General features: G+C 35.9%; 1 protein-coding gene across 8 annotated transcripts in view; it reads right to left on the reverse strand.

Moving 5' to 3' along the window:
- The window catches only part of sh3pxd2aa (SH3 and PX domains 2Aa), a 131555-nt gene that overhangs the window by 8544 nt on the left and 95524 nt on the right, over nucleotides 1-27487 (reverse strand). For 2 of the 8 annotated variants that reach the window (XM_077246249.1, XM_077246251.1), the window contains 7 exons: nucleotides 14218-14331; nucleotides 12408-12491; nucleotides 2615-2732; nucleotides 1378-1757; nucleotides 1092-1106; nucleotides 231-280; nucleotides 16-135 (listed from right to left, as the gene is read on the reverse strand). In XM_077246249.1, the coding sequence (XP_077102364.1) occupies nucleotides 16-135; nucleotides 231-280; nucleotides 1092-1106; nucleotides 1378-1757; nucleotides 2615-2732; nucleotides 12408-12491; nucleotides 14218-14331 (881 nt within the window). The remainder of the gene's footprint in view (nucleotides 1-15; nucleotides 136-230; nucleotides 281-1091; nucleotides 1107-1377; nucleotides 1758-2614; nucleotides 2733-12407; nucleotides 12492-14217; nucleotides 14332-27487) is intronic. The other 6 variants (XM_077246252.1, XM_077246250.1, XM_077246254.1 and 3 more) reach the window with 3 other exon arrangements.

Genomic DNA, 27487 nt, shown 5'->3' on the forward strand with positions numbered 1-27487 from the left:
ATATATCAGCCTTACATCAGCCTTTTGTCCTCCACGGAAACTGATTCCATCTGAGATACTGGATTGAAACTCTGCTATGGTGTAGTACTCCGCTTCCACAGTAGGGGCCTCTGGAGGTTTGGGCAACTGGAATGCCTTGAGTTTTGGAGAAAAAGACATTAGTGTCTAAATAAATGCTGCTCTCTATGAATTAATTTGATAATAAATGCTGTTTGGTCCACTTAACTTACCAGATTTGTATCTCTTCGAGGAGGAGGTTTCTGTCTGAGGTTTGGAGATCCTGCCAATTGAATACAAAACATCTCAGCTCAAGACACAAACATTACCATAGTTTAATCAAATTTAGGACATTAAAATAGGAGAGTTCCTAATTTGTCTGTCACCATTTTTTATTTTTTTATTTTTTTACAAAATCAATTGGAGCCAAACTGGATTACAGTGCCATCACTAGCCCTCATTATAAGAGAGAAGTTCAACACACTCAAGCATGCATTCACAACAAGCATGTTTTAAGAAAAAAACTTATGAGAAGGAAATCTTGTAGTGTGAGAAATGTGATGGCCTGGGTATGATGATTGAGTAGCGAGAGTAATGATAAAAAATCGAATGAGAAAATAGAACATTAACCATTGTCTCCTTAAATGTCATCTTTCATCTTCTTTGTTTTTAGATTTATTAGCAAAAAGTACCATGCATACAACTTAAGCTGCTGTTATTTGAATAGAATGAGTCACTTTGCAAGTTTTAAAAAAGGCAAAAAAATTTGGGAACATATGCTGTCTGTTAAGGACCTGTTAAGGTGAAATAATAGTGTGTGCATCTCAGCATCCACAACAAAACAGATTTAACAAGAATGTCAGGAATGCCATGTAATGTGAGCAGTACAGCACTATGGGGGGAAAAAAATTCAGTTGTATAGTGTGCACTTAGCATTAGAAAAATAAGTAAGCACAAGAACAAACAAAAATCAAACAAACAGCAGTTGACAGGCTGAATGTTGAGCAACAGAGACAGTGAATGTGTCACTATCAAGGTACACAACACCCGGACAAAATGTTAGGAAACATCTGTTTACCACAAAGAAATGTTACCTATGGCATCAAATCCTATGTGCAAAAATAACAGGAACATAAACATATTTATTATATCAAATATGGAGATATAATTATACAATTATATAGAAAATATGATAATATATTAAATATAAAACATATAGCTATATACATTTTAAGAAAAATAATTTAATTATAATTGTACTTGTTTTGGATAAACTAAATAAATACTGTAAGTCATATATCTAACTTTTCTATTCTATTCTGAACATGTGGATGCTGTATACATTTAGTTATACATGTGATAAACCAACTGTTTACTCACCTATCTCAACTCTGTGTGGTGCCACCCGGGCTATGGCAGGTGACCCCGGCTCTGCCCTGCTCTTGTTCTCCTGTAGGGCGGCGCTAGATCCAGAGTTCATTCCCAAACCAGTGACCACTGTGGGTGCCACTCCAGCCTCTGGGGCATATGGGATAGGTAAACTGATTTCACTTTTGGAAATGTGGCGCTCAGGGCTGGTGGCCTCGCCATCAGTTTGAATGTCCTTCTCGCTTACAGCCTTCTTGTTGAGGAGGTTGCTGATCTCCATTATGTTTCCAATTATCTCCACAGGGCCAGTCAGAGTCTTCTTCCTTGGGGAAAGGTCATCTTTCAGTTTCTTCAGGTATGAGGCTGGGGCCCAGCCCTCCTTACCCTGATACCTGCAACACATTAGTAGCAGTATTACACATCTTTCAAAACATAGTGGGGGGATTAAAAATGAAATGCATTAACCATTCTCCTACTTCACCACTAGAGGTCAGCAAAACATTTTAAGTAAGATAAAGTCATACTGACCCTCCAGAGATTGAAAAAAATGTGTAAAACTATTTTTTTCTATTTATCCTTAATATGCAGAAGCATCTACTGTATAAGCCATTTCATATATAATATATATACACACACTCATTATATGGCATCATATGTAATTGTACAGCCCCAATCACTCTACATATGGTTTCAAAGGAGCTTTTACAGAAGATCATGATGTTAAAATTTATAACATCTTAATATCTTCATGCCTTTAGCAGATTAGAGGTGGGCGGTAATTTAGTTTCTATTTAATAAAAAACAAGCAATTTAGCAATTGAGATATGCTATAGGCCAATAGTATATACTGCTTATATAATCAAGTTGGATATACTTACATATCTAAATTTATTTATAGAGCTATATTTACATTTTGTGACCAAATAAAAAAATCAGGCAGTTGAGATTTACTATATAGTATATATTTATCTGTATATGAGTGTACTGTATGCAGGGAATATAGGATGCACCACATATCCTACTTTGAATTTATATAATCAAGCAGTTGAGATTCGCTATATACAATTAATACAGTGATAACATAGTAAACTATTGTAGTGCAGATGTTTCTGAAGACCCAAAATGCAATACCATCAGACATATTGCAGATAAGAAATGAAATATCATCAGCAAAAATATTACCAAATAATAAAAAAAGCAAATATTTCCATAACAAACCACCTTTAAGTGTGAGGTCCAGATTGATTACCTGATGTACCACCATCCCTCCAGGTTCTTCTGGATGACCTCCACGGTTACTCCTTTCTCGAACCCGATCTCATCCTTTCCCTGACTGCCATACGCCTGGACAGTGACATATTTCTCCTCTAAAAAAGACAGATAAGGGAAAAAGAATGAGAAAGGACTTCTTTGTTATTTTTTTTCCCCTGCACTTGGGTCTTTGCCTTTTCTGCGGTGTGAAAGAAGGTTGACTAATGGATTTAACTGCTAACTTATAAACTTACAAATGTAAGTTCCTTGGGAAAACAGAGGCAGAAGTAAAACCACAAAATTTGCAGTAAGACCGGTCCAAAACTCATCCTTCACCACAGGCACAATAACACAATCATCTCACAATCCGTCAATAGTAATAACATTAACGAAACCTCCAGGAGACAGTGGGCCTGTTGTAACCAGAGCAAAACAAGCCCAAGACACAATAATTAGCATAAGCCTCTCCACTCCGGTTCTAGTATTATTCCATATGAAATACCTAGTAGGGTCAGTCTTATACAAACATGTCCAGGTCCTGACAAGTCAAAAGAATTATTTAATTTTTTTTACATATTGCATTAGGAATATAGAATCACCATAATGCATCAGAACATTTTGTCAGCAAATATTAAAAATAGGACAACACATACTACCATTTTTACAATTTAAATAATATATTATTTTCCCATTACAATAAAGAGAATGAGACAATAATCTCACATTGCAAAAAAAAAAAGAAAAGGAAAAAAAAAAGAAAAAAAAAAGAAAAAGGAACGGTCCAAAACCTAGACACCATTTTCTTTCATCAAGATAGGAGACTTATTTTTTCTAAAATATGTCCTGGATATGATCATGACAGGTTTTGTAAGATTCACCCAGTAAGACATATAACTGATCAGAACCAGTTTTATTCCCTCCATTTTGCATTGAAGACTCCTGAGATCTTATAAAGCATTTATTTTCCCTAAAAACACACATAAAACATTATTCAGTATTGTTTACATATGACACAACTGTGTTTAACATCTACATATCAAACTCTGATGTCTTTCCCTTTGCGAAAGAGCTTACAGTCTGCTCAGAGCAACGCTATAAATTTCGATTTAGTGAAACAGAAATAGAGCTGATAAAAAAACATATTAATAGTGGGAGAAGTGTTGAAAAAGAAAAACAATAAAAAAGAGAGATGAATATCCTATATGTAGTTTTTTTAAGCAGTGAATAACACAGTCTGCCAACAACAGATGACATGAGGTCGTAACGTCTCTATCAACACTTAATTCTTTCGCGGGAGCAGACAAGCTGGGAAATCTGATAAGTGAACATATGAAAGAGAAGAAACTACCCTGTGCTGATCTCATTCTGAACTTCTGACCTAAAACCAACACTAATCTTTTTTTACCAAATGAAGAAGAACTGATTGCAGGCATTCTGCTAAATATCTCCTTTTGAGTTCCACAGAAGAAAGTCATAGTGTGGACAGATGACAACCAACAGGAGTTAGAGACGTGAGGGTAAAAATAAAAGAGCTAAAAACACACAAAAAGAAACGCCTGAAAAACACATTTTCCAACAGTCAGCAGTATTTTCATGGACTGTTCTGGATGGTGGAAAAATTCAGGTCGGTCCAGAACACATTACTTGAGTTTTGCATGCACTTGTGGAGTTGTGTGCCAACAGACGCATTTTCTCCTTCAGCCTCCGTGACCTAAAAACCACTGCGATACGAAATGAGAGAGAGATTGTGGGTACACAGAATATTCTAGCTGTCATATTGACCTTCCTGAAACTTGCTTGCTTTAACATTTCTTATAAGCTAACCAAAAGTCGTGCTCGGTCCGGCAGGAGTTGTCTGAATCTGATCTGCACCCGAAAACTTCATCTAAAAATGAAAATAGTTCATTTACTCATCCTTATGTCATTCCGAACCTTTTATTATTTTAATTTTTTCATAGAACAGACAAGGTTAAATTTAGAGGAATGCTGATTGAAAGTGAATGATGATCACCATGTCTGATCAAGCTAGTAGAGATAGTTCACCCAGAAATTAACTTTTTGTCATTACTTACTCACCCTCAAGTTGTTCCAAACCTATATGCATTCCTTTCTTCAGCTGACCGAAAAATGTATTTTAAAGAAAATGGGTAATCAAACAGCTGATGGGCCCGTTGACTTCCATAGTGTGGAAGGAAAAACAATAGAATGAAAGTCAATGGGGACCATTACCAACATTCTTCAAAATATCTTATTTTGTGCTCAACAGAAGAAAGAAACCCATACAGGTTTTGAAACAACTTGAGGGTGAGTAAATGACAGAATTAAAATTTTTGGGCGAACCATCCCTTTAAATTTCAGTCATTATTTACTTGTACAATATTTACAAAGAAGAAAAGAGCAGCATGAACATACTGCCTAGCATCTCCTTTTGTGGTATATGGAAGAATAGTACTTTAAAAAAAGATAAATACATTTAAAATTCTGGTTTGGAGAATGTGGGTGAATAAATGATCATCAATATCATCAATCAATAATGACAAATTAGGGTCCAAGGGCTCCTAGTACTGTATTTCAGTACGGATTTTGAAACCATTACGTTACAAAAGATTATTAGTTTATTTCAAGCAACCACTCTGAAGCCATCACAACCTCTGACCTGTTTTGAAGGTTGCAACTTGTGTAAATGGAGAAACGTTCCCTCTGAAACTCCTGGCTGTTCTTTGTCTCTGGATCAACCGTGGTGCTCTCTGACTCATTAGTATGTATACGGTAAAAAAAAATGACAGGATTAAATGCAGTCACACACAGCGAGCCAATGACCTACTTCCACACTTTCCACTGTGAGTTTCCAAAGGCTTCTCCAATGATGCAGAGCAAAGTAAGGGAGAAATAATGAGGGAAAAGCAGTTACTGTAACAGTGTCGCATCCAATCTAGAACCAGAATTTTTATCCCGATCTGCATAAGCCACTTTCGGAAGAAAAGAGAAAAATGTATAATACTTATAAAATTTGACCACGGTAACCATAGTTTTGCCTAAAATGCGATAGTTACCACGGTTTTTAGTGGTGGTTGTTGGAGGACTTGAAGATTTGAAGAGACTATTTAACAAAACTCATCCCATAAACATAAGCCCTGGTATTTCATATCTTATGCCTGCTACGGACTGTGCGATTTCGGCAATCATCATTACAAATTACACTGTACGACATGGATCTAATAAACTTGGGTATGACATATTTAGACTGTATGATGGTGACACCTATTGAATCGTACGATCGTATGAGTATAGAAGAATAAAACGTCATCAGTACGCGTTAGTGGTAAACAAATAGAGCAAGATGAATCCCACTTTGGTTTTATGTGTGCTGAAAAAAAGAGGAGAATATGGACAAGGGAAAAGAGGCCAACTTGGCATGCCAATTTTGCAAATGGAGCTTGAGGTATATAGTTTTAGTGACACGTCGCCTTGATCAATACGCCATTTCATGTTGCATTTTTATTGGCTAGTCAGTAGACATAGGTGGTAGCATCAAACACACTGTGAGATGATCATGCAAAATTTATGACACTGTCAAAAATTTATTGCAGGCTATCTTTGGTCGCAAGACAACGGCCATCTTTGAACCTCTCTCATTGTACGACCTACAGTAGGATCACAGTTTAGGAGCCACGACTACAGAAATTGCCATGATTGGTCATCTTTCATCTGGGACAGAAATCGTAAAATGTGTACCGGCATTAGGAGTCACAGTAGACAGTCACACAGTCCCAGTCAGGCTGATATTCATGCACTTGCCAAAGCAGCATGGTAAATCTCTTATCAGCTCCCACCAATTCACGATCCAGCATGCTCTAGTCTAGTCTACCAACAGCCATGTGCATGGTGTTCATTTCATGTTAGTCATTACACTCTAAGAGTACACAAATGGAAAACTGCACATTACAACCGTGGATGTCTATTCCTTATGACTCAACATGAAACGGCAGATCTCCAAGGAGACTCATTACCATACAAACATACAATTCCACCAAAGGTCTAGACATTAGTAATTATTTGAGGTCTGGGTGTTTATAATTAAACACTGGGATTTTGAAAGGTCAAACCTCCTGTGTGAACTACAGGATGCCAGACCTGACAGCTGAATAATTTTTTTTTTTTAAACCAGAATGACGTTTTTTTTCTTCTGTACAACACCAAAAAAGATGTTTGATGTTAGATGTTGAAGTATTTTTTTGTCCATACAATGGTAGTAATTAAATGGGGGTCCAAAACAACATTGCTCCCCGTTGACTTTCATTGTATGGACAAAAAAAGAAAAAAGAAAAAAAAAGTCGTACAGGTTTGGAACAACATAAGGGTGAGTAGACACCATAACCATTTTTTTTTACAAATTGTATGGGGTGAACTATCCCTTTAAACCAGGGGTTCCCAAAGCCGCTCCTGGAGGGCCAATGTCCTGCAGAGTTTAGCTCCAAACCTACTTAAAAACACTGGGCTCATATAACAACTCGTGTAAACTCAACATCTGAATACCCATAATCAGTGTTGTGCTAGTTACTAAGATATAGTAACTAGTTACAGTTACTAGTTACTTCATTCAAAAAGTAACTCAATTACTTTGTTGATTACTTACACCAAAAAGTTATGCATTACTGTTAAAAGTAACTTTTTAGTTACTTAAAAAAAAAAAACATTCTTTAATGTTCCCATTAATGTTCTTTTATGCGTTATGGTCTACACAAACACAAAACTGACTTAAACAGAAAGTAATTTTTAAACACTATTTTATTTAAGTCAGACCAGCACAAACTGAATATATCACAAGGATTTCTGAGGATACTCCCTATGCTGACTCGCGATCTTCGCAGTAGATGCGCCATAGAGAAATGCACATTTCATACAGATTACATAAGCAGAGAGCAGTCTGTAGTCTGTTTTCTTTCGTTTTGAAATGTTCTGTTTAAAAGTAGGTTACCTTATACGCCGAGTTTCGGTTTATTTATGAGACGAGCTCCAGTTCACGCGCTGGCGCCTCCGTTTCGTGATTATCTATCGTCAGCTATATTTACTTCTTATTTATTATATCCAGGCAATTGGTTGATGAAACATTGATTAAAATTAAGATACGATTAATACAAAACGAAATTCACTTTAAAGAAAGGTTTTGTGCTTTCTGTTTGATGTCTCTGTGAAAGTTTTAAAGCATCTTTTAGTGCCGCTTTCAGAGCGCTCACGTACGGAGAACTGTCACGTCCGTCACATTGTTTCTTCCTCATAAATGCGAACACTAAAAATAAAATAAAATAAAATAAATATTTTGTTCTGTGGAGACTGAGAGCCAACCCTTCTTCATCCGGTGGGTAGTATTACTGTGTAATTCACAGAATTACTAAACAATATTTTAGGCCTATACAATTTTAGCCCGTATAAATGTGCATTTTCTAAGCTTAGAAAATGGACCAAATTAATTTGATTCTAATCATAATGTAACATTATTGTGAAATTGATTTCTTTATAGGCTATTTGCTGTTAGTATAGTAAATCCTTATGTTTTTATCCAACTAGGCTATGTGTGGGCCTTATGTAAAATACGGGACAAATCGCTTCGCTTATTGATTTGATACGGGACGCATAATTTCACTTGTAAATACGGGACAATTCCGTATTTTAAGCGACGGGTGGCAAGCAACCCTACCACCAATCCTACAATGCGTCGCTGCTGCAAACAGGTTAGGCTGTAGGCTACACTTCAGCCAAAATTAATTAATTTAAAAAAGTAACGGACAACGCACCATATGGTAACGGTAAAGGAGTTAATTTATTTAAAAAGTAATGCGTTACAGTATGAGTTACTGTCAAAAGTAACTGCGTTACAGTATGGCGTTACTAGTAACGCGTTACTGCCCAACACTGCCCATAATGCACTGTGATCGTCGTGCCGAATGAATTCACACGTCTCACCAGAAGATGACGCCCTCAGATGAATCATCGCTATATAAATGCCTCATTCATTCATTCAGATGAATCATCCATACATTCATTTTCCAAACCGCTGGTCCAATGTACAGAAGGTACAGAGCAGGCCCGCACGGAATACGCACCCGCAGACTTCTGCAGATTGTAGTACCCGTCATTGATAAGAACAACCTGCGCGTGCGCGATTGTGAGGGGTAATAGGCTGCGCTGATTGATGAAACGTTTTTTTTTATAAGAGAGTCTAAAATAAAACTGAATGCGGAGGAATTAAGGATGTCACTTTTGTTTGCAAAAATCACAGCACAGGACAAAGCAAACGAATTTGCGAACGATGCTTGCCACAAGAACAGAAAGGAATGCTCTTGTTAAGTTTTATTTAAAGTTGTATTTACTTTATGTAGTGTCTCTAAAAGTGTCATTATCCTAAATACAACCTAAATGTATCATGATGAGAACAGTGCTGGGTAGTGTATGATATATTTTCTACTATTTGCTATCGCGCACACCGGCGCAAAGCTGAAATAACTAGGCTACTCTGTCTATTCACTGCCGATTATAATATCAAGTCGCTATATTGACTAGTGTCTGTGAATATTAAAGCCTGCTATTAAAGTCTGATTGTTCTGCGAATCTCTGTAAATAAGCACCGCAGATTTGTGTACTACACATACTTGTTTACGCATCCATCTCCTTGGATCTTCAGATACACTCAGAAACCCATCAAAATAAAAGTTCGGTTTAACGTGAAGAAATTATCATCGTCGTTTAGTGGATGGACGATAAGAGAGATTTAGTTTTGTTTTGGAAAGTTGTTCTATTTGTATTTGTATTGTAAACCTTAAATAAAAATTAAGAAGTGAATATTTTATTTTGTAATGTTTTCAGTTCCAATACTCTAAGATCGGTTAAACACATTTAAAACCATTCCGCATAATTCCGCAGATTTTTCCAAAAATTCAGTCAAAAAAAGTCTGCAGATTCCTTATGGCCCTGGTACAGAGTAATATAATACAGGTATAAAATATCCTACATATCCTTTTTAATTGAGTCTTAAATTGTTTAATTAAGGTTTATACATGGTAGTTTCCATTAAAGAGTTTAAGAGAAATCTTTTCATTACTACTGGAGATGCCAGTTTGCTACGTTTCAAATGATTATTAAAGAGCAAGCACAAACTATGCAAAAACGGCAGGCCATCCAGCACACTTAGTATCTGAATTCACTCACTCGTTTTCATTCACTCCTTCAAGTGGACTATATTGGTGAAGTAATGTAGGCAAAAGTGAATGAGGGTATAGGGGACGATTTCGAACAGAGCTAAGGTCTTCAGACTCGCTATAAACTTCTATAAACTGTAAAAATACAGCCAAGTATTTTGGAGCTGGTTGAAGCTAAACCCCAGGGGTGGTAAAAGTACTCAAAAAATATACTCGAGTAAAAGTATATATACCTAAATAAAAAATGACTCCAGTAAAAGTAGAAAGTCCTCCATTCAAACATCACTTGAGTAAAAGTACAAAAGTATCCGATTTAAAACGTATTTAAGTACCGAAAGTAAAAAGTAAATATTCAAACTGTAAATATTATTAATTAAACAGATCAATTGTTTTGGGAGTGATATGCAATGTTTTAATTGAACAAATTATTAGATACTGCAATTAAGAATTTGTTAGATTTGCAATCAGTCAAGAGACAATGAAGCACCTTGCATCAATTCTAAACAATTTCATTAAGTTTAGTGACAGCATATTATGGTGCAATGACTGGTAGGCCATTCTTTGATACAAATTCTACAATTTCAATTCAATTATTGTGGTTTGATTCCGATCTTGATTCAATATAGATTCATTTTGATAAATATTTGGTACAGTAGATACATGTTAATTTTTAAATTAAGAAAATCTCACCTAATTCTGTAAACATAGGCTACAGAGAGCCCTGTCAGCTGGTATTATTAAATGTTAAAAATAAATGTGATTTTTATTATAATAACAACTTTATAATATTTTAATGATATAAGTAAAAAATATAATAAATATATAGTGCACATATTTAGCAAAATACTAATTTATACTAATATCAAATATATTATAAAATACTAATTTTTCTAGCAAACTAACGTGCTATGCTCATTAAATGTTTTTTTTTTTTTCTGAGGTAGCCTAAATGTAACGTTATGTGACATATTGTTCTCCAGCTGTTTTACTGACCTCTTTCTGCGGTTGAAAAACACTGATTTATTGATATTATGTATAAGGTATATACATTTCGGTAAGTTGTACTGTATCTTTCAACATAGGCTACCTATTATTGTTCATTTGTGTTTATTTACAATTAACTAGAGTAGTAAAGAGATTAACGGCACCCCATAGCAGGCGCTAGCTATCTGTCACGTCACATTTAAAAGCTCCAAAACGGTATTTATTGTTTGAATTTCGTAATAAAATTGACAGAATCTGAGAGCTGAGAATTTATTTAATATCAGAGGTAACCCACTCTGCCCTGTCTGTCGGTGTCAATGTCCTCTTTGCTTCGCGATTTTCCTCTGCGTGAGAAATTGGATGTGTCGTGAGAGCGTGTGGAAAGTGTCGATTGCGTGAGTCTGAATGAGTGAGAGTTGGCAGCTCTGCAATAGACATGTTCCATAACATTAGCTGTATCAAACAGAAGATGTGCAAGATACAGTGTAAGCGGGAATCTCTGGGTCATTGCTGGGCAGAGCTGCACCTTCACCTGTTTCTGCGTCATCTTCCATAATGGCGAACTGACTGCTATGCGAGCGTATGCTGGCATAGAGCTCGTGCGTTCTTTTTTTCAAAATAAAACCAAGTTTTTCATTGGTTTGGAAAGCCAGTGTAATAAATACTTGGAGCAGGCACGGGGAAATGTAACAGAGTAAAAAGTAAACTTTGTCTTTAATATTGTAGTGGAGTAAGAGTAAAAGTAGATGCAAATAAAACATACTCAAGTAAAGTACAGATCCCCGAAAAAAATACTTAAGTAAAGTAACGAAGTATTTTTACTTCGTTACTTACCACCACTGCTAAACCCTGCAGGACCTTGGTCCTTCAACTGTAGGATTGGACACCCCTGCTTTAAACTATGTTAACCTGCAAGCGATACTTGGTTAGTAGGCTTTAATAGAAAAGTAGAAAATGAAGCAGCTAGACCAGAACCAAATCAATCAGCTCTTATATGATCAATACTCTAACCTCCCAACTCAAAATCGTCTAGTGACTGGTCACATCTAAAATTTTCAATTGGTCCAAGTGACATTCTGCAAATTGATCAAATTAAATGTGAAAAATTTAGATGTGACCAGTCACTAGAAAATTTTTAGTTGGGGAGGTTAGAAATATTTTACAGTGCCGGAACTTTGAACTCTAATGCCACACATGAGATTTCAAGCATAAAGATATCAGACCACAATATTTCAGAATTAATAGGTAGCCTACTTCTAAACCAATCTTTATCCAGAGAAACATAATTTTCATCATCTGCAAACAGTCTTAATTATATCATTTTGAGTTCATACACATAAACACAAATAGAGGCCTAATGCAAGCAAATTATAATAAAGATTTTGTGATGGAGCGCAGATGAAACAGATCTCCCAGCATGCTTTGGGAGCCAGATCCAAAAGTTTTATCCAGAAAGAGAGTTTAGGTTTCTAAAGAGCGTGTTTGTGTGCATATTCAAGCTAATCATTGTGTAAACTAGCACAAACGCACCATGCAGATTGGTCACACACACACGTGACTGCTTGCATGTGATCAGTCTATGCAGGCATGCGTGATTGCATGTGTGTTCACCTCGGCTCTGTTGACGGTTGACTATTCCCCCTAGTGTCCATCTCCGGTCAAGCCTCTTCAGATGAGCCTTACGTCTCTTAGTAACTGACACGGGTGAATGAGGACAGCAGAAAGAGAACAGAGACATGACAAACTCAACATAAACAACTCAGGAGGAACACTGGTATTAGTGTAATGATGAAGACATATTACATGAAAGAAAAGAGTTTTGTGATAGGTTAGGAGGGTTTTTGGCTTGAGCGATGATGTATTTGGATTAATACATGTGTTATTGGATTTTAGTGGTACACATAAAGTGCTTATGGTTTTTATTGTGCTTGAGAGTGGAAAATTAATGTATTATACAGTATATATATATTAACCACTCATTATCTCCAAACATTCAAAAAGGAAGAAAGGTGTGGAAGTAAAGAAACAGTAGATGGTCTATCTCAAATAAAGTTCAGTCTGAAAAGACTGCAGCAACATCACCAAATGAAGCTGTTATGGCCATATGGAAAGGTAAATTACCCCTAGGGGATCGATCAATTGTGCTGGGATGTTTCGATCTATTCAAGACAAAGATAGTAGCGGAAGCTTTATCTCCAGCCTAACCACTCCTAATCTTACACATTGAGCTCTTCAGTGGCATACATTTCAAGATGCAGCTAAAAATGTGGTTCTGAACCCAGAAAATGCTGATGGCAGCGGATGATTGATTGGGGTTTGGGAAGACGGTAAAGGAGGATTAGAAAGGGACAAATTTATAATGAGACTTCTCAATGTTTGTTTCTTTGCGGTGAGAAAACAGATGAGGTTTTTTTCAACTTTGGCCAATTTATGTTCCAGGATTTGACATGAAATGAAAATTATTTTGCAAATACAGTACATCTTTTTGTGAATGATTCATCAATGTATTTTTTGTTTGTTTGTTAAATAAAAATGTCGATCTTCTGAGATAGAAGACAAAAAAACTTCTCTCTGTTGATGCATGTCGGACATCTGATGGAAAGAACCCAGTCTTTTTCTTTTTCAATAATCTGTTACACAGAATAAAAGATCTGTCTGTACTTCTGTTTCATTGCAACTTTAAAACCAACAGATTTCCACTTTGTCGTATGAAGATCTTCATCACTTTTATTTGTCACTTTTCAAATGCCATTTTATTCTGAAATGTTCAACCACACAGTGCTAATAAACACAATGCGTAACTTGAGATGTGGTGGAAATGACACAGTGGTGGGAATCTTCATTAAATAAATGAATCAAATTCTGTCTAAATGTTATAAAGCAGCACTATGCAGTTTTTTTGAGCTTAACTGAACAGCTTCAGAGTTCTTGGAATGGTTATATGACTCTTTTCGGGTTGAATGGTGGAAATCCTGCATAGTGCCGCTTTAAAAAGTCCACAGGGCCAAAAGTGTCCAAAGTTGAGGAAACACCCAGATGCACTATGGTGTGTAGTTATAACACACTATGAAGTACAACCAATGTATTAGTGCAACCTTTTAGAGAAGAAGTAATTTATTATGTATAGATTCAAAGAAATGATAGGAGCACTTTTATGATAGCGGAGCCACCCTTCTTTCCTGTATTTCTCCTTCTCCAATCGATGGTCTCTCACAGTCCTTAAGTCCTCACTCTTTTTCTCAAAAGAAAATTGAGTATACAGACTTTGGAATACTCCATTATAAAATCAATATGTACGGTTCTGGGTGGTCAATAAATGCGAAACAGGTCATCTTATACTGGTTTTGGTGAAGATTTCTTGGGGTATAAGAGTGTTTGTGCATGGGAAAGTAGGAGAGAGAGTGTAATTGGTGTCTCCTACCTTCTCCAGATCTAGATGTTCCCAGGTCCAGATCATCTCTGGTGCCGCTCTGAGAGTCCAGGTACGTGGCAGGAACCCAACCCTGTTCTTCAGCAGTGCTGACAAACCACCAGCCTACAAAAAACATCCAAAATATATTATTTTTCACCTAATACAGTGCAAAATACTGATTGATCTCATGAATAAATTATGCTGTTTTCACCACCTGGACAGTGTTTAGAGAAAGGTGATGCATCTATGCTTTGCAAACAAACACTAATGCACAAACATTTGGATTTTACTGATCTGATTGGATGCAATGTTTGGCTTCAATCCTATTCACAAACACACTGGCCCTCATTTATCAAAACTGCGTACACCAAATTTCCAGCGTACACCTGGCGTACACCCAAAACCACGGTGACTTTGATATCAATATGGACGTTGGCGTACAGCACGCTCAAATCCTACGCCAGGTCAGGAGGTGGTGTACATGTTCGCACGTTTTGAGTTAGTGCGGAAATACGCAGAAAAACAATTCCTAACACCACAAAACGCACTGACAAACTAAAAGATATGAGGAGCTCTTTTCCAAAACGCGATAAACGCCATTTTTAAAAATAAATTTGTATTTTATTTCTATTAATAAACTAGTGTTGTGTCTGCAAAGATGAAATTGATGATCACCATCTCTGTAGTGAACGCGCCTATAGAGAGAGTAGCCTATTTCTTTTCATTTATAATTGTTTCGTTTAAAGACATTTCAAGGTTTCTTTATAAATCTATTTCTCATGTCTGTGAGGCATATACTGAGTTTTGGTTAATTTGTGATGAGATGCGCCCCAGTTCACGTGCAATGCAAGGGACCGCGCCTGCGCCTCCATGTCATGACTCATGATTATATTGTCTGCTATTTGCTTCTTATTTATTAAATCCAGGCAATGGTTGATGAAAAAAATATTAAAATTAAGATACAATTTATACAAAACGAAATTCACTTTAAAGAAAGGCTTTCTACAAAACAAAACTTAATTAAGTGGCCAAAATCATGTCTGAGCATGTCTCTCGATATATTGCGCATCCTATCTTAGCCTATGTTCACTTTTCATAATCAACATAGATGGGGATAAAATAACATTATAATTTTTTAACAAATATGAAACTAAATGCACTTAGTTAATTGCTACAACACGTAGCCTAATAGTAGGCCTGAATATTGTTATTACTTTTTTCAAGTTCGGCACGAATTACTATTAGCCTAAATGTGTTACTAAATGATTTGAATGTATTTTTAACATTGTTGTATTTAAGGACTGTATTTGTGTGTTATTTTTAAATTAGTGTTTTATGTGGTGGACAATATTGGAACGTGACATTGGAAATATTTATTTTATTTTTACTATTTAATTTATTTTACTATTTATTTTGTTTGGCTTTTATTTATTTCATGCAGTTGCACTTATTTAATTTATATTAATTTGTAGTATAGAATCCCTGATTATATGTTGCATGTTCTCTTGTTGTTGTTTTTCTTGTTGTTTTTTTAGGCAAAAAATGGATGGATTTATAGCGTTTTGAAAAAAAAATACAATTAACTTTGAATTTATCATCAACAATATTGTTGTTTGATTTAATAATAAATTTTCATGATGGTGATGGTCTCGATCTCCAGAGAAGTGTCTCCTCTTTGCCGTCTTCCGTGTGTCGATGGCGTAAAATGAGGGCGTGGGGGAAGCGGATACTTGAATATATAGGGGCGTGTTATTCTAATGACGATCGTTTTCAGCCGCGGCATTTATCAAGGGCAGGTATTGCGTACACCTGGATTCAAAGGTACGCACAGCTTCATAAATCAGGCGGTGAGAGGAGTGAGAGCATAATCTTACGCCAACATATACGCACGTTTATATGCAAGAATAATAAATGAGGGCCACTCTCTCTAGTGTTACGCCCGTTTCACACATACTCCGTTTGCAGTGCGTATGCGGTGCGTATTTTTTTGAAGTACCCATGTTAACAGGTTAGAGCTTTCACACTGCACGCGGGTGCGGTCCGGCGATCCGTTCCAGGTGCGGTGCGTGCGTATACAGCAGTGCAGCGATCGTTTCCGCATCGAGTCTATTTTTGCTGTGCTGCACTGCACTAAATTAAAGTGGCAGCGCATTGTTCACATTAAAATAGACATAGATTGACAAGAAACTGTATTAATTTCATCATATGCACATAATTACAGTTAATGTGTTCTACAGTTACTAAAACAAAAAAGTATGATTATAGCAATATCATTAATATGATTAATACAATCATATATCATTTTTTCCCCTCAGAAAATATATGATATATATATATTGGGGAGGGGGTGGGGGGAACACTTGCATCACAGCAGGCAATCACGTGATAGGCTGGTGGACAGAAAAGTAGCCTACTGAAAAACTTGTTTTAGTTGTTTTCAAAATTCATGTTGAATGTGTTGTAACATATTGAACAATAATATGTTGTACAAAGATTTAAATGCCAAGGAAAAGGCATGGGAAGCAATTTCCTCGGCTATTGGTGTCGATGGTAAGTTTAAAAATGTTTGTTTCAAGTGTGATGTTTACATAGGCCTATAGAGGCTATTTAAACTTGCTTTAGTTGGCTATCTAATGAATAGCCTATAGAAAATGTATTTATATGATTTTTGCTTTTAAACGAGAATACAAATATATTATTGCTGTATGTTCTTCTGTTTAAACTTGAATACTGTACTGTGTTGCCCTTTTTATCTATTTTATTGATCGTTACCTTTCACCTACATGTCATGCAAATTAATTTAATTATTAAATTTAATGTATGAAGGTCTGAACAGGAGATATTTATAGAAAGTCTGAATATATAAATTAGCATCTGAATATGTAGTTGTAGCCTATGCCTGAATTCCTAAGTAAATCTTGTTAGGCTATATAGTTAAAAAAATGTAATATACAAAAGTTAAACAGAGTACAATTTATGTTTGTTAATTATATAGTTATAATTTTAACTATGTAATTTTACATTTTTGATTTTGTGGCACACAGAAACTGCGGATCAGTAGCGCACTGCAAACGCAGCATATGAGAAAGCACTATAGCGCGTGCTGCTCCTGTACCGTATACGCACCGCATACACACTGCACACCGAGTATGTATGAAACGGGCGTAAGTTTCGGGCGTGTGTTTATTAATTCAGTACACTTCCTGTGTATCATTTGGAATCAATTAGGCCTCACACATCATAAATATCATTGAGGGTGAAAATTATTGTGTTTGTATGCACAGTCAAACATGAGGAAAGTTGGATGTGTCTGACATGCTCTTATTCGCTAACATGATTACATGTTTTATGAGTTTATATGTGTGTGCTTGTGCGTTTTCGGCCAAAATAACCTCATCAATTAAATGTATGTATTTCAGCTCCTCCTTCATGTGTCTGAATAAGTGCTGAATTTGTTAAATGTGCTGTCAGGATTATTATTTGTTTTTGAAATATGGATTGTGATGGGTTTTTTTTTTTTCATTTCCACAATAACTCAAAGATGATTCTGAGCAGCTTTAAAAACAAAGCAGCAAAAAAGATGGTCAAAGAAAAAGAGTGTTATGCCAAGAGAGGCTCATACTGTACAACCATTTGAGTACATCAAACTGTGCAGAACTTACAGTTACAGTTACACTTAAATGCAGTTAACATAAGTTACCGCCAATGAATGAACATTCAAAATGGTTCTCCAGCTGAAACAGATATTTCTGAGCGAGCCTGTTGGCAAGGTAACAGGGTATTGCTGGAAAGCTGTTCATAACAGTGTGATGTCATAAGTCAGCAGTAATCAAGCTCTGACATCATAATGGCACAGAAGCCAATGGCACAAAAGTCTTTTGACAGGGTGCTAAGTGATCAACAGCAAATGTTCCAAACCAGCACATGCCAATAATGATGTCAAATACTGTACGCTTTAGAATACAATTATTTACCCACATCACACATGTGCAAAAATACTTAAATACGCATATACACTACCATTCAAAAGTTTGAGGTCAGTAAGACCTTTTTTCTTTCTTAGAATGAATAATTTTTTTAGCAAAGATGTGTTAAACTGATGAGTGGCAGTATAGACATTTATGACGTTTTATGATTTACCGCAAAAATATTAAGCAGCACAACAGTTGTCAACATTGATAATCATAAGAAATGTTACTTCAGCACCGAATCAGAGAATGATTTCTGAAGGATCATGTGACACTGAAGACTGAAGTAATTCATCTTTGCCATCACAGTTACATTTTAAAATATATTAAAAGATATTTAAATTGTAAAATAATTTTACAATATTAGTTTTTAATCAAATAAATGCAGCCTAGGAGATGAGCTAGAGACTGACCCCAAACATCTGAACGGTAAAATATTTGCGGTTGCATTATGCACAAGACCCTTCAAGACCAAGGCTAAACCCCATATCCAGTTTATCATCCGAAACAGAGACAATTTACTGCATCTTTCTTTTCAAACCCTACTTTGTACAGTGGCTTTGTTGCCATTTACAGTCATGGAATTCTTGCAAATCCTTTGCAAGGGTGAAGATGCCGCACCGACCTGTGGTGGACATAATTATCATCTTCAGTATGTTGGAAATAGACTGTGGTCTTTTCTGAAACCATAAACCAAGATCCAAATCCAGACCAAAACTTCAAGTTTTGAGACCCAGACCCAGACCATGTTTATGTGGTCTCAAAACCACAAGATAAAGATTTCAACTCTAGAATTAACAAAATACTAAAAGCAAAAATGTATCCAAATTCATAGTACGTGATTCTTGAGTTTATCATTTCATCGCTCAAAATTTGCCTATAAAATCTCAATTAAAAGTCAAACTTAATCCAGTCTGATATAGTTAAAGTAGAAGTACATAAAGGTTTATATTACAGGGCTTTTCACACGAACTAAAGTTTCCCTGGGTCTGTCTCAACAGAATCCTGAGTTAACTTGCTGCACAGTTCACACTGCTCACATTGTGCATTCTTATATGTTAATGTTGTTATTTGAATATTTTCCGTCAGTGTTTATTTACAAAAAAGAGCACCTAGCATTGCGCATCCTCGTACTATACATTGTCGACTGTACTATCAAGTTTATCCTGAATGGACTTTTCAGACAAAGGCCTGCATGGTTTCTCAGACAGGGCTTAGATTAAGCCAGGATTAGGCCTTAGTTCAATTAGGACATTTAAGTAGCTTTTATAAACATGCCTTAGAAAAAAACATTACTGGTGTGACATATTTAAAGTTACAATATGTCAGAGTTTAAAGTTGCTTTCAGCAGCTCGAACATGAATTTAAGTCTGGCGTTAGGTTTAAGCCTTATCTGTGAAACCGGAGATATAAGAATGAATGAATTAAACAGTCTCTAATCTGAATAAATGTATAACAAAAGTGTGATAAATGTAACAGCAACTGGAAAAGTTATATTATACAGATATAAACAAATTTTACGTTGAAATCTCTTTCAACAGAAAATTGCCTCCTCAAACTCTAGACATATCTTAAAGGCAGAGTATGTCAGTTTTGCCTTTAAAGATAATTTTTTCAGAATAATAACAAAGGACTAGCTTAATGACGCCGTGAATGAGTGTGGAATCATGGGAGTTGTCGTCTTCACCTCCACATCCGATTGAAAGCAATCTGACGGGACTCAGGCAGAAACCGTGTTCATGGATAAGTTAATTTATTAAAGTTTTATGAACGTTATGAATTAATGAATATTAAGCAGTACAACTGTTTTCAACAGAAATGTTTCTTGAGGAGTAAATCAGCAAATTAAAATGATTTATAAAGGATCAGGAAAAATGCAGCCTTGGTGAGCCTAAGAGGCTTCTTTCTAAAAACACTAAAAAATCTTACTGACCCCAAACTTTTGGATGGCAATGTTCATTTTAAACCCACAGAAACAGTGGCTCTCATTTTTAAAAATGTAATGGCGATGCCAGTAGTTGGAAGACATACACTGAGAGACAGAAACAAACACAGAGATCAGAAAACTAGCGCGGAGTCAGTGTGCCAAAAAAATCACAACAGTGCTTACATACAGAAATCCTAGATTCATTTGAGCCAAATAGACCACACTGACATATATACCACCCTGACACAGCAAATCTCTCACAAATGCATACACACGAGTACTATGAACTTGCTAATGAATTTGTGAGAGAGCTGAGAGCAGGTTGTGGCCACCCTGCCTGACTGACCCTTTTTCAATGAGATACTGTCTCCCTGTTTGTGCACACCAGGAACCGTCTACGGCAAGCACAGAGGGTCAATTCAATCAGAATGCAAAATGGCAAGGGTTGCACACAGTTCAGCCATCACAAAGATGCTTTTCATTGGAATCATTGGGGATTTGTTTATGTATTTGTGAGTATAGGTGAGTCATCACAGCTTTCAGAACAACATTTGAGGTGCACCCAGTCATTTATCCCACATTAAAAACTATACACATCAACAAATTGAATAGTACTTTTAAGATACCTTTAATAATGTATTATTTAAAAAAAATGTATACACACATAAGATGAAGACTGTAGTCTTATCAGTAGCCTAATAAAAGCTTTTTTAAGGGGGTGGGTGGCCTCATGGAGGCAGCCATGTTGAAATCACATGACAAGCCAAATACTGCTCACTTTATTTCCAAAATTGCACTGGTAACTGGAAACGTTTCTGTGATGTTGCATCCGCACCAATAGGTGTCAGTATACATCGAAGACAACATAAACAAAGTAGACTGAGTGCAACTTTTAAAAAAAATAATCTCACACCTTCAGAGGACACATTTGAGAGCATTTCAAATACTGGACATCCAATCTAGCAATAATGACTATGAACAGTCAGAAAAATCCGAGTACTATGCGTTATGCCTGCCAAGTTTCAAAGCTAAACTTTTGCTTGACAAAGCAGAAACTAATTCTTTAGCCAAAACAACAGACACACACAGCTCCAGATAGACAACAGGAATGCTGTTTTGATTTAACTATGTTCTCCTCTTCAGTTCAGGACGTTGCGATCCTCTCACACAAAAACAGACAACAGAAGTTTTTCGGCCGAGATACAGGTGGGCTTGCTCTTCAAAGCAAAAGATCTAGGCCTTTCTGAGAAAGATGGTGCTTCTGCAAAACAGGCTAATAAATCTTACACTGCGTATCTGCTTCTGAGAAATGTTTCTTCTGAAAGCTGCATGTGTGTGCCATGAACTTCTGTTCCGATACACATGGTAGTGGAGTAGGTCATGAAAGCTTGTTTTTGTATGCGTGTACACAGTTAGATAAGATTAGAATTTGAGGTTTAATCCTTTCTCCTATTCTAGTTTAATGTGCAGACACCTTGCCACTATCAAACCCTTGTTTGAGCAATTCAACATGTCTGGCTCAACCAGTGGTATGAGTTTTGGATTCCCTGTTTTGTTGAAGAATTGAAGGACAGTTAATAAGTTTAAAAACAAATCCCTTTGCCGCCACTAGTAGAAATAACAAAAATCACCATTAACAAATAAATGAAAGAACAAAAAACAGATTGGAAGGAGGGAAGAACAGACAAACAGTCAAGTGTCCATTGGATGAGAGAAATAATGCAAAGAAAAAGGAATGGATGAGAGAACAATGAATGAAAAAAGCAAAGGAAAGAATAATGAATGACACTATAAATACTTTTGTTTAACTTTAAATTTGAAAGTCTTGCAATAAAGACAGCAGCATATAATTCTTAATAAAAAGTTATTTTAAGCACTAAAGGCCTGAAAACGAAGATCCGATTAGGATGTCAATGCTCGCAGGCAGATTCATAACCACCAACATTCCCAACATAAAGATTAATGTTCAATCAAAATGGATTTCAGGCGTTTCGACCCTCAGTATTGAATATTTGGTCATATCCTGCTGAATGACACTTGTAGATTTGAGCTCATGTGATACAATTCTGATGTTCACCTCTGTTAAAATTAAAATGAACTGAATGAGAGGAAAGGAAAGGCAAGAACCAAGAGAGGCTGAACAAAAGAAAAGAGGAAAGAGAGAGTGAAAGAGAGAGCAGATGTTTGGCCTAAACTTCAAAGCTAGAGTTTTACCACACATTCCCTCCATCCAAACCAAGAAGAAGAAAAACCATCAAGACAGCCAAAAATTCAAGTGCCTTTCACTTTCTTATTTTAGAGCTGAAGTAGCAAACGGAAATTTGCTAGGCTGACGAAGGCTTGACGAAGGCTTAAAATATGTCCAGAAGTGAAGAAAAAATGTAATACGTTGCTTTCATAAGGTTCACAATCTGGCCACTCAGTTCTTGACAGAAGCAGAAGTCAAGTCAAAAAAAGAAAAGAACAAAAAAAGATTCAATTTACAGTTATTTAATGTTATTCAAAAATAACCGCTGTTTTTTGAGCTCCGACTGAAATCACTGGAAGGGTATTTCAGCTGACGTTCTCCAAAATCCAGGCCAGTGGAGAATCTGGCCTACATTCGGTCACACTCAAGCTCTTTCCTGAAAAGCTGGAGTATCAGGTTTTGGGCTTAGTACCAAAATGGGTTTGGTGTAATCTAACAAAGCCGAGGCAGTGGAGGGGGCTTCTCTTTGGTCTGAACATCAAAGGCTGATGATGTCGGTCGCTCATGCACATTAATCTAAGATCACTGTTGCGGTTTTAATTTCAAGAGCTCCAGTAGTTGAGATTTGTTCAGGAACAGCTGGTCTTAGATTAGCATAAACATGTTATTTCTTTCCTGCACTTGTTTTCCTGGACCGGTTCATTGAAAAGAGAGTGATGTTTTCAAGGAAACTGGCTACCAATCAGAAACGTAATCAGGGAGATGGAAAACGATGGAGATCTTCAGAAACAAACAACACGAATCAAAAACACAAAACATGCCTAAGCAGAACATGAAAGAGAAGCACAAAATTTGAATAGGAGTGCATACCGGTTTGGAACGACAAAAGGATGACAGAATTTTCTTTTTTGTTTATGTAAACATAAAAAAACATTAAAACTACACTTGTAGAAAAAAGTTAAATAGGGTTCTATACAGAACTTTAGGGTTCTTAAGGAGATATTTCTTAAATGATTGCATAATACTTTCATGTTTAAAATGTCTTAAATGATTGCATAATACTTTCATGTTTAACGGGTTATTTAATGTTTTTCTAGTGAAAAAGCATGTTTACAAGCCATTTAATTCATAAAATGTAATTTAAAAAAAAGAATCCATAAAATTATCCCATAATGGGAACCCCTAAAGATCAATTTACACCATATAAACAACCGCCAACAAAAAAGTTGGCCGTTGGATTTAGAATTGTATCTGTGCGGCTAAAAATAGTCTCTATATGAATCGCCTGACAGAAACCTTTAAGGTTCTATATAGAACCTTTTCTTCTAAGAGTGTAGGAGGTTCTTAAAGAAATGGTTCTCCCAAAAATCAAAGCTCTGTCAACATTTACTCATCCTCATGTCATTCCAAACCTGTATGACTTTGTTTTTTTCTGCAGAACACAAAAGAAGATATTTTGAACAAGGTCTCAAAAACCAAACACAATTGAGTCCAATGTTGTTTTGGGCCCCATTACTTTTATAAAATGTACGAAAAAAAAACAGTTCTTCAGAATAACATCTTTTGTGTTCTACAGAAGTCATACTGGTTTGAGGCTGTGTAAATGATGACAATTTTCGTTTTTTTAGTTGACCTATCCCTTTAAGGTTGAAAGCCTGCATACTGATTGATTTTCCCTGCCACACTACTACAGAAATAAATAAATGTATTGATCATTCGATTCTCAAAATGGTTAGAGCCAGTTATTTCAGCTTTATGGCTTTCTTACTATCAAGACTATTATCTCAATGACCTTAATCAATTAAACAATACAGACTCCTGAGAGGTGAAGCACTAGGCTTATAAAAAACTTTTCAGACAGCTCCATTGAAATAAGTGTTTGAACCCTTTGGTCCAGGTTCAGCGTGGCTCTCCACGGACCGGATCTCCAACAGGAGCGAAGCCAAGATAAACCAGCCTACCCGAGACCGCGAGCAGCTCTCTATTGACTCTGTTACAGTGTGCGGGGGTTACCGGCTGAATGAATGGACCCAGGGGAGAGAGAGGCGAGAGGATGGAAGGGAACCTCACAATATTGATGGCACAGAGCAATTTTCATAGTAGAGCATTGTTCAGGAAGCACAGCAGCTCTGTGAAAAAACCAAAAGCGCTAAAAGATTTAAATACGCTTAGATACTCAATGGAATAATAAAAGTTTATTTTTAGCAATCACTAATAAAATACTTAAATGGAGATTTGACATTACCATTTAAAAAGTGTGGGGTCTGTACGATTATTTTCATGTTTTTGAAAGAAGGATAAAGCTCACCAATACGGCATTTATTGGATAAAAACACAAATTAAATTTAAAAGAACTGTTTTCTATTTAAATACATTTTAAAATGTTAATTTATATAAATATGAATTTTTACTCCAGTCTTCGGTTTCACATGATCCTTCAGAAATCATTATAATATGCTGATTTGCTGCTTGCTTACTATTATCCATGTTGAAAACAGTTGTCCTGCTTAATATTTTAGTTTTTTCCTCACTTTTTGATTAATAGAAATTTCAAAAGAACAGCATTTATATGAAATAGTTTTATATGAAAAGATGTATGAAATATGAAACATATGAAAATGTGTTTACTGACATTATTATAATGCATCCTTGATGAATAAAGTATTAGGTATTATTTTTAAAAATCTTACTGACCCCAAACTTTTGAACAGTAGTTTAGAAGAGCCATTGGTCAAAATTAGCATCGAATATCATACATCCAGACAATATCAGTCTGCAATTCATATAGTATACTCTTTTCTATACAAAGCTGCAAAAGTATTAAACAGTCTTTAGAATATATTACAATTTTTTGAGTTGTACATTTCTCGTAGCAGTTATTTTTTTCTTTTTAGCTTACCAAAATATAGTTCTCTAAAAATGAAAATTATGTAATTTCAAACACCTTATGACCACAGTAAAAGGGGATTTGGTAGAATGTCCAGTCTCTGTTTTATAGTACAAAAGTGGATGACAATTTACAGTTTCTTTAAAAAATAACAAAAAAGTACAGTAAAATTTAAAAATACGACTTGTGGGATTTATTCAAAGTCTTCTAAAACCATACAATAGCTTCGTGTGGAAAACACATAAAAAGTAGCTATTTGCTGACAACCTATTTAACTTGTCATGTGTCAAAGATGTGGTGTGCCAGGTCTAATATCAGTGACAGCAAACGTCATTGACCTCCAACCTGATCCATAAATAACCCTCAAATTTATTTGGAGGTTTTGCTAAAAACAGTATTTTTACGTGGAAGAGTATAGCAAAAAATAATGACAAAAACAGCACATTGACCTAAAAACTCTTGATGGCTTTGACTGTGTTGTCTATATCACAGACATTTAACAAAAACTTTTGAATGCTTTCTGGTGGTATTGGTTTGGAATGCGTGACACTGTAACAACTCTGTAAGAATCTAAGGCCCTGCAAGATCCATTATCTCATAATGCAACTAAGGACAAGGGGGATTTTTCCATCGTTCCCTCTCCATGACCTAAAGGGAAGCCAGAGCAGCCCAACTTCTGCCAGTCGCTTCTTATAAACGCAATTCCAGCCACATTAAAAAGTTGGTTTGAATTATATCCAATCTTAATAAATATACTGCCTCTGAAAGATACACTAGGGTACTGATTTAATTCTGTAGTACAAAATATGGATTTTAGAGGATGGGCTTCTAGTGCTGTGATATCAAGCTGCTGCAACTCATCTTCAGTTTCAATAAATGCTTTGAACATTTGAGGAATTCTGGAGTCAGTGAAGGACAGACAGTTCACTCTAGGGGTAAGCCTAGACTGATTTAAAGGAATGGTTCACTCAAAAATAACAATTCCCCAATCATTTTTTCACTTTCGAAACAGCTCCAACATATACTTTCTTTTTTGGGGGTCAGCCATTCCTTTACATTATTCTGTCACTGTGTTTATATTTTATTATCTTCTCCCATTCAGATATTTTCTGCTTTTGTTTCTCAAGTTCATTAATCCTGTGGCCCTGCGTGGTTCATCTCTCCCCAACCCAAGCGAAGTTGTCAAGCTTTGCCTGCACTGTAAAACAGCTGGAGTTTAACTGTGGCTAAGGAAGCCAAGGGTTTCTTACTCAAGGACAACTGCATCATGAGCAAGACTCTTATGCCTGGAGACTCTCTGAATCTTTTGTGTGATTAAATTACTTGTCCAGTTGTGAGAATCAATGAGTACAAGCCATTGTAGCTGAAAATCTATACTCGGCTTGAACAAATAAACCAGTAATCTACCGTTAATAGAAAGGCATAGAGTAAAGGTCTGTTCACACAAAGAATGATAACTATGCTAACTACAAGGTTTTAAAAAGAGAACAGTGGATTCTTTGAAATCACTTTTGGAGTTGTTGTTTTTTTTAGCTGGGAAAAAAAAACTAAAATTTGACAGCCAACCCAAATCTGACTTTAAAGAATAAATATAACGTCATAGTTCTTTATGTGGACACTAATATAGATTTAATTATAGCTATTGTTACAACTATATGTCTTAACTCTTAGGGTTAAATTGTAAAATAAAAGCTAAATGAACGTTAACCAGACTGATTTAAGACGGTTGGATTGATTACTATGTAATGGTCATAATTAGGTTAGGTTAGGTTACTTTAGTAGTACCTGTAGGTAAAGTAGTCTTACAGCCTGAGAGGCAGGATATCCTTAAAACTTAGTGCTCAAATGTATTCAAGATCAGGTTCATCCAATGGAAGAGGAGGAATTTTTCCTCTAGACATTCTGAAAAGACAGTGTATGAATGATATCATGGCACTATCTTGCTCGAAAATACTTTATATAAAGCGATAATTTGAAACAGCATTCAATTTCTAAAACAGTGGTTCTCATTCAAGGGACCGGGGCCCACTAGGGGGCATCAGCAAACTTCCAAAATAAGATGGCCCTAATAAGTCTTAAAATTATTTAAATGTAGTTTATTTTCATCATAACAGAATAACCAACCTATCAGTTTAGATAAGAGGGCCTTGGAATATTGTCTTTGACAACATGGGCCTCGGAGTCAATTAGGTTGACACGCCCATTGCTCTAAAATCTCTCTTAATATTTACACTGTATAACTACAAAAAATAACCTTTAACCTGGCACCCCAAAATAGACTGAATCATCCGAAAGATGAGTTTAGGGTG

The sequence above is a fragment of the Siphateles boraxobius genome, unplaced genomic scaffold (genome assembly GCF_051911475.1).
Source record: "Siphateles boraxobius isolate OS27281-9 unplaced genomic scaffold, OSU_SipBor_1 29, whole genome shotgun sequence".
NCBI lineage: Eukaryota > Metazoa > Chordata > Actinopteri > Cypriniformes > Leuciscidae > Siphateles > Siphateles boraxobius.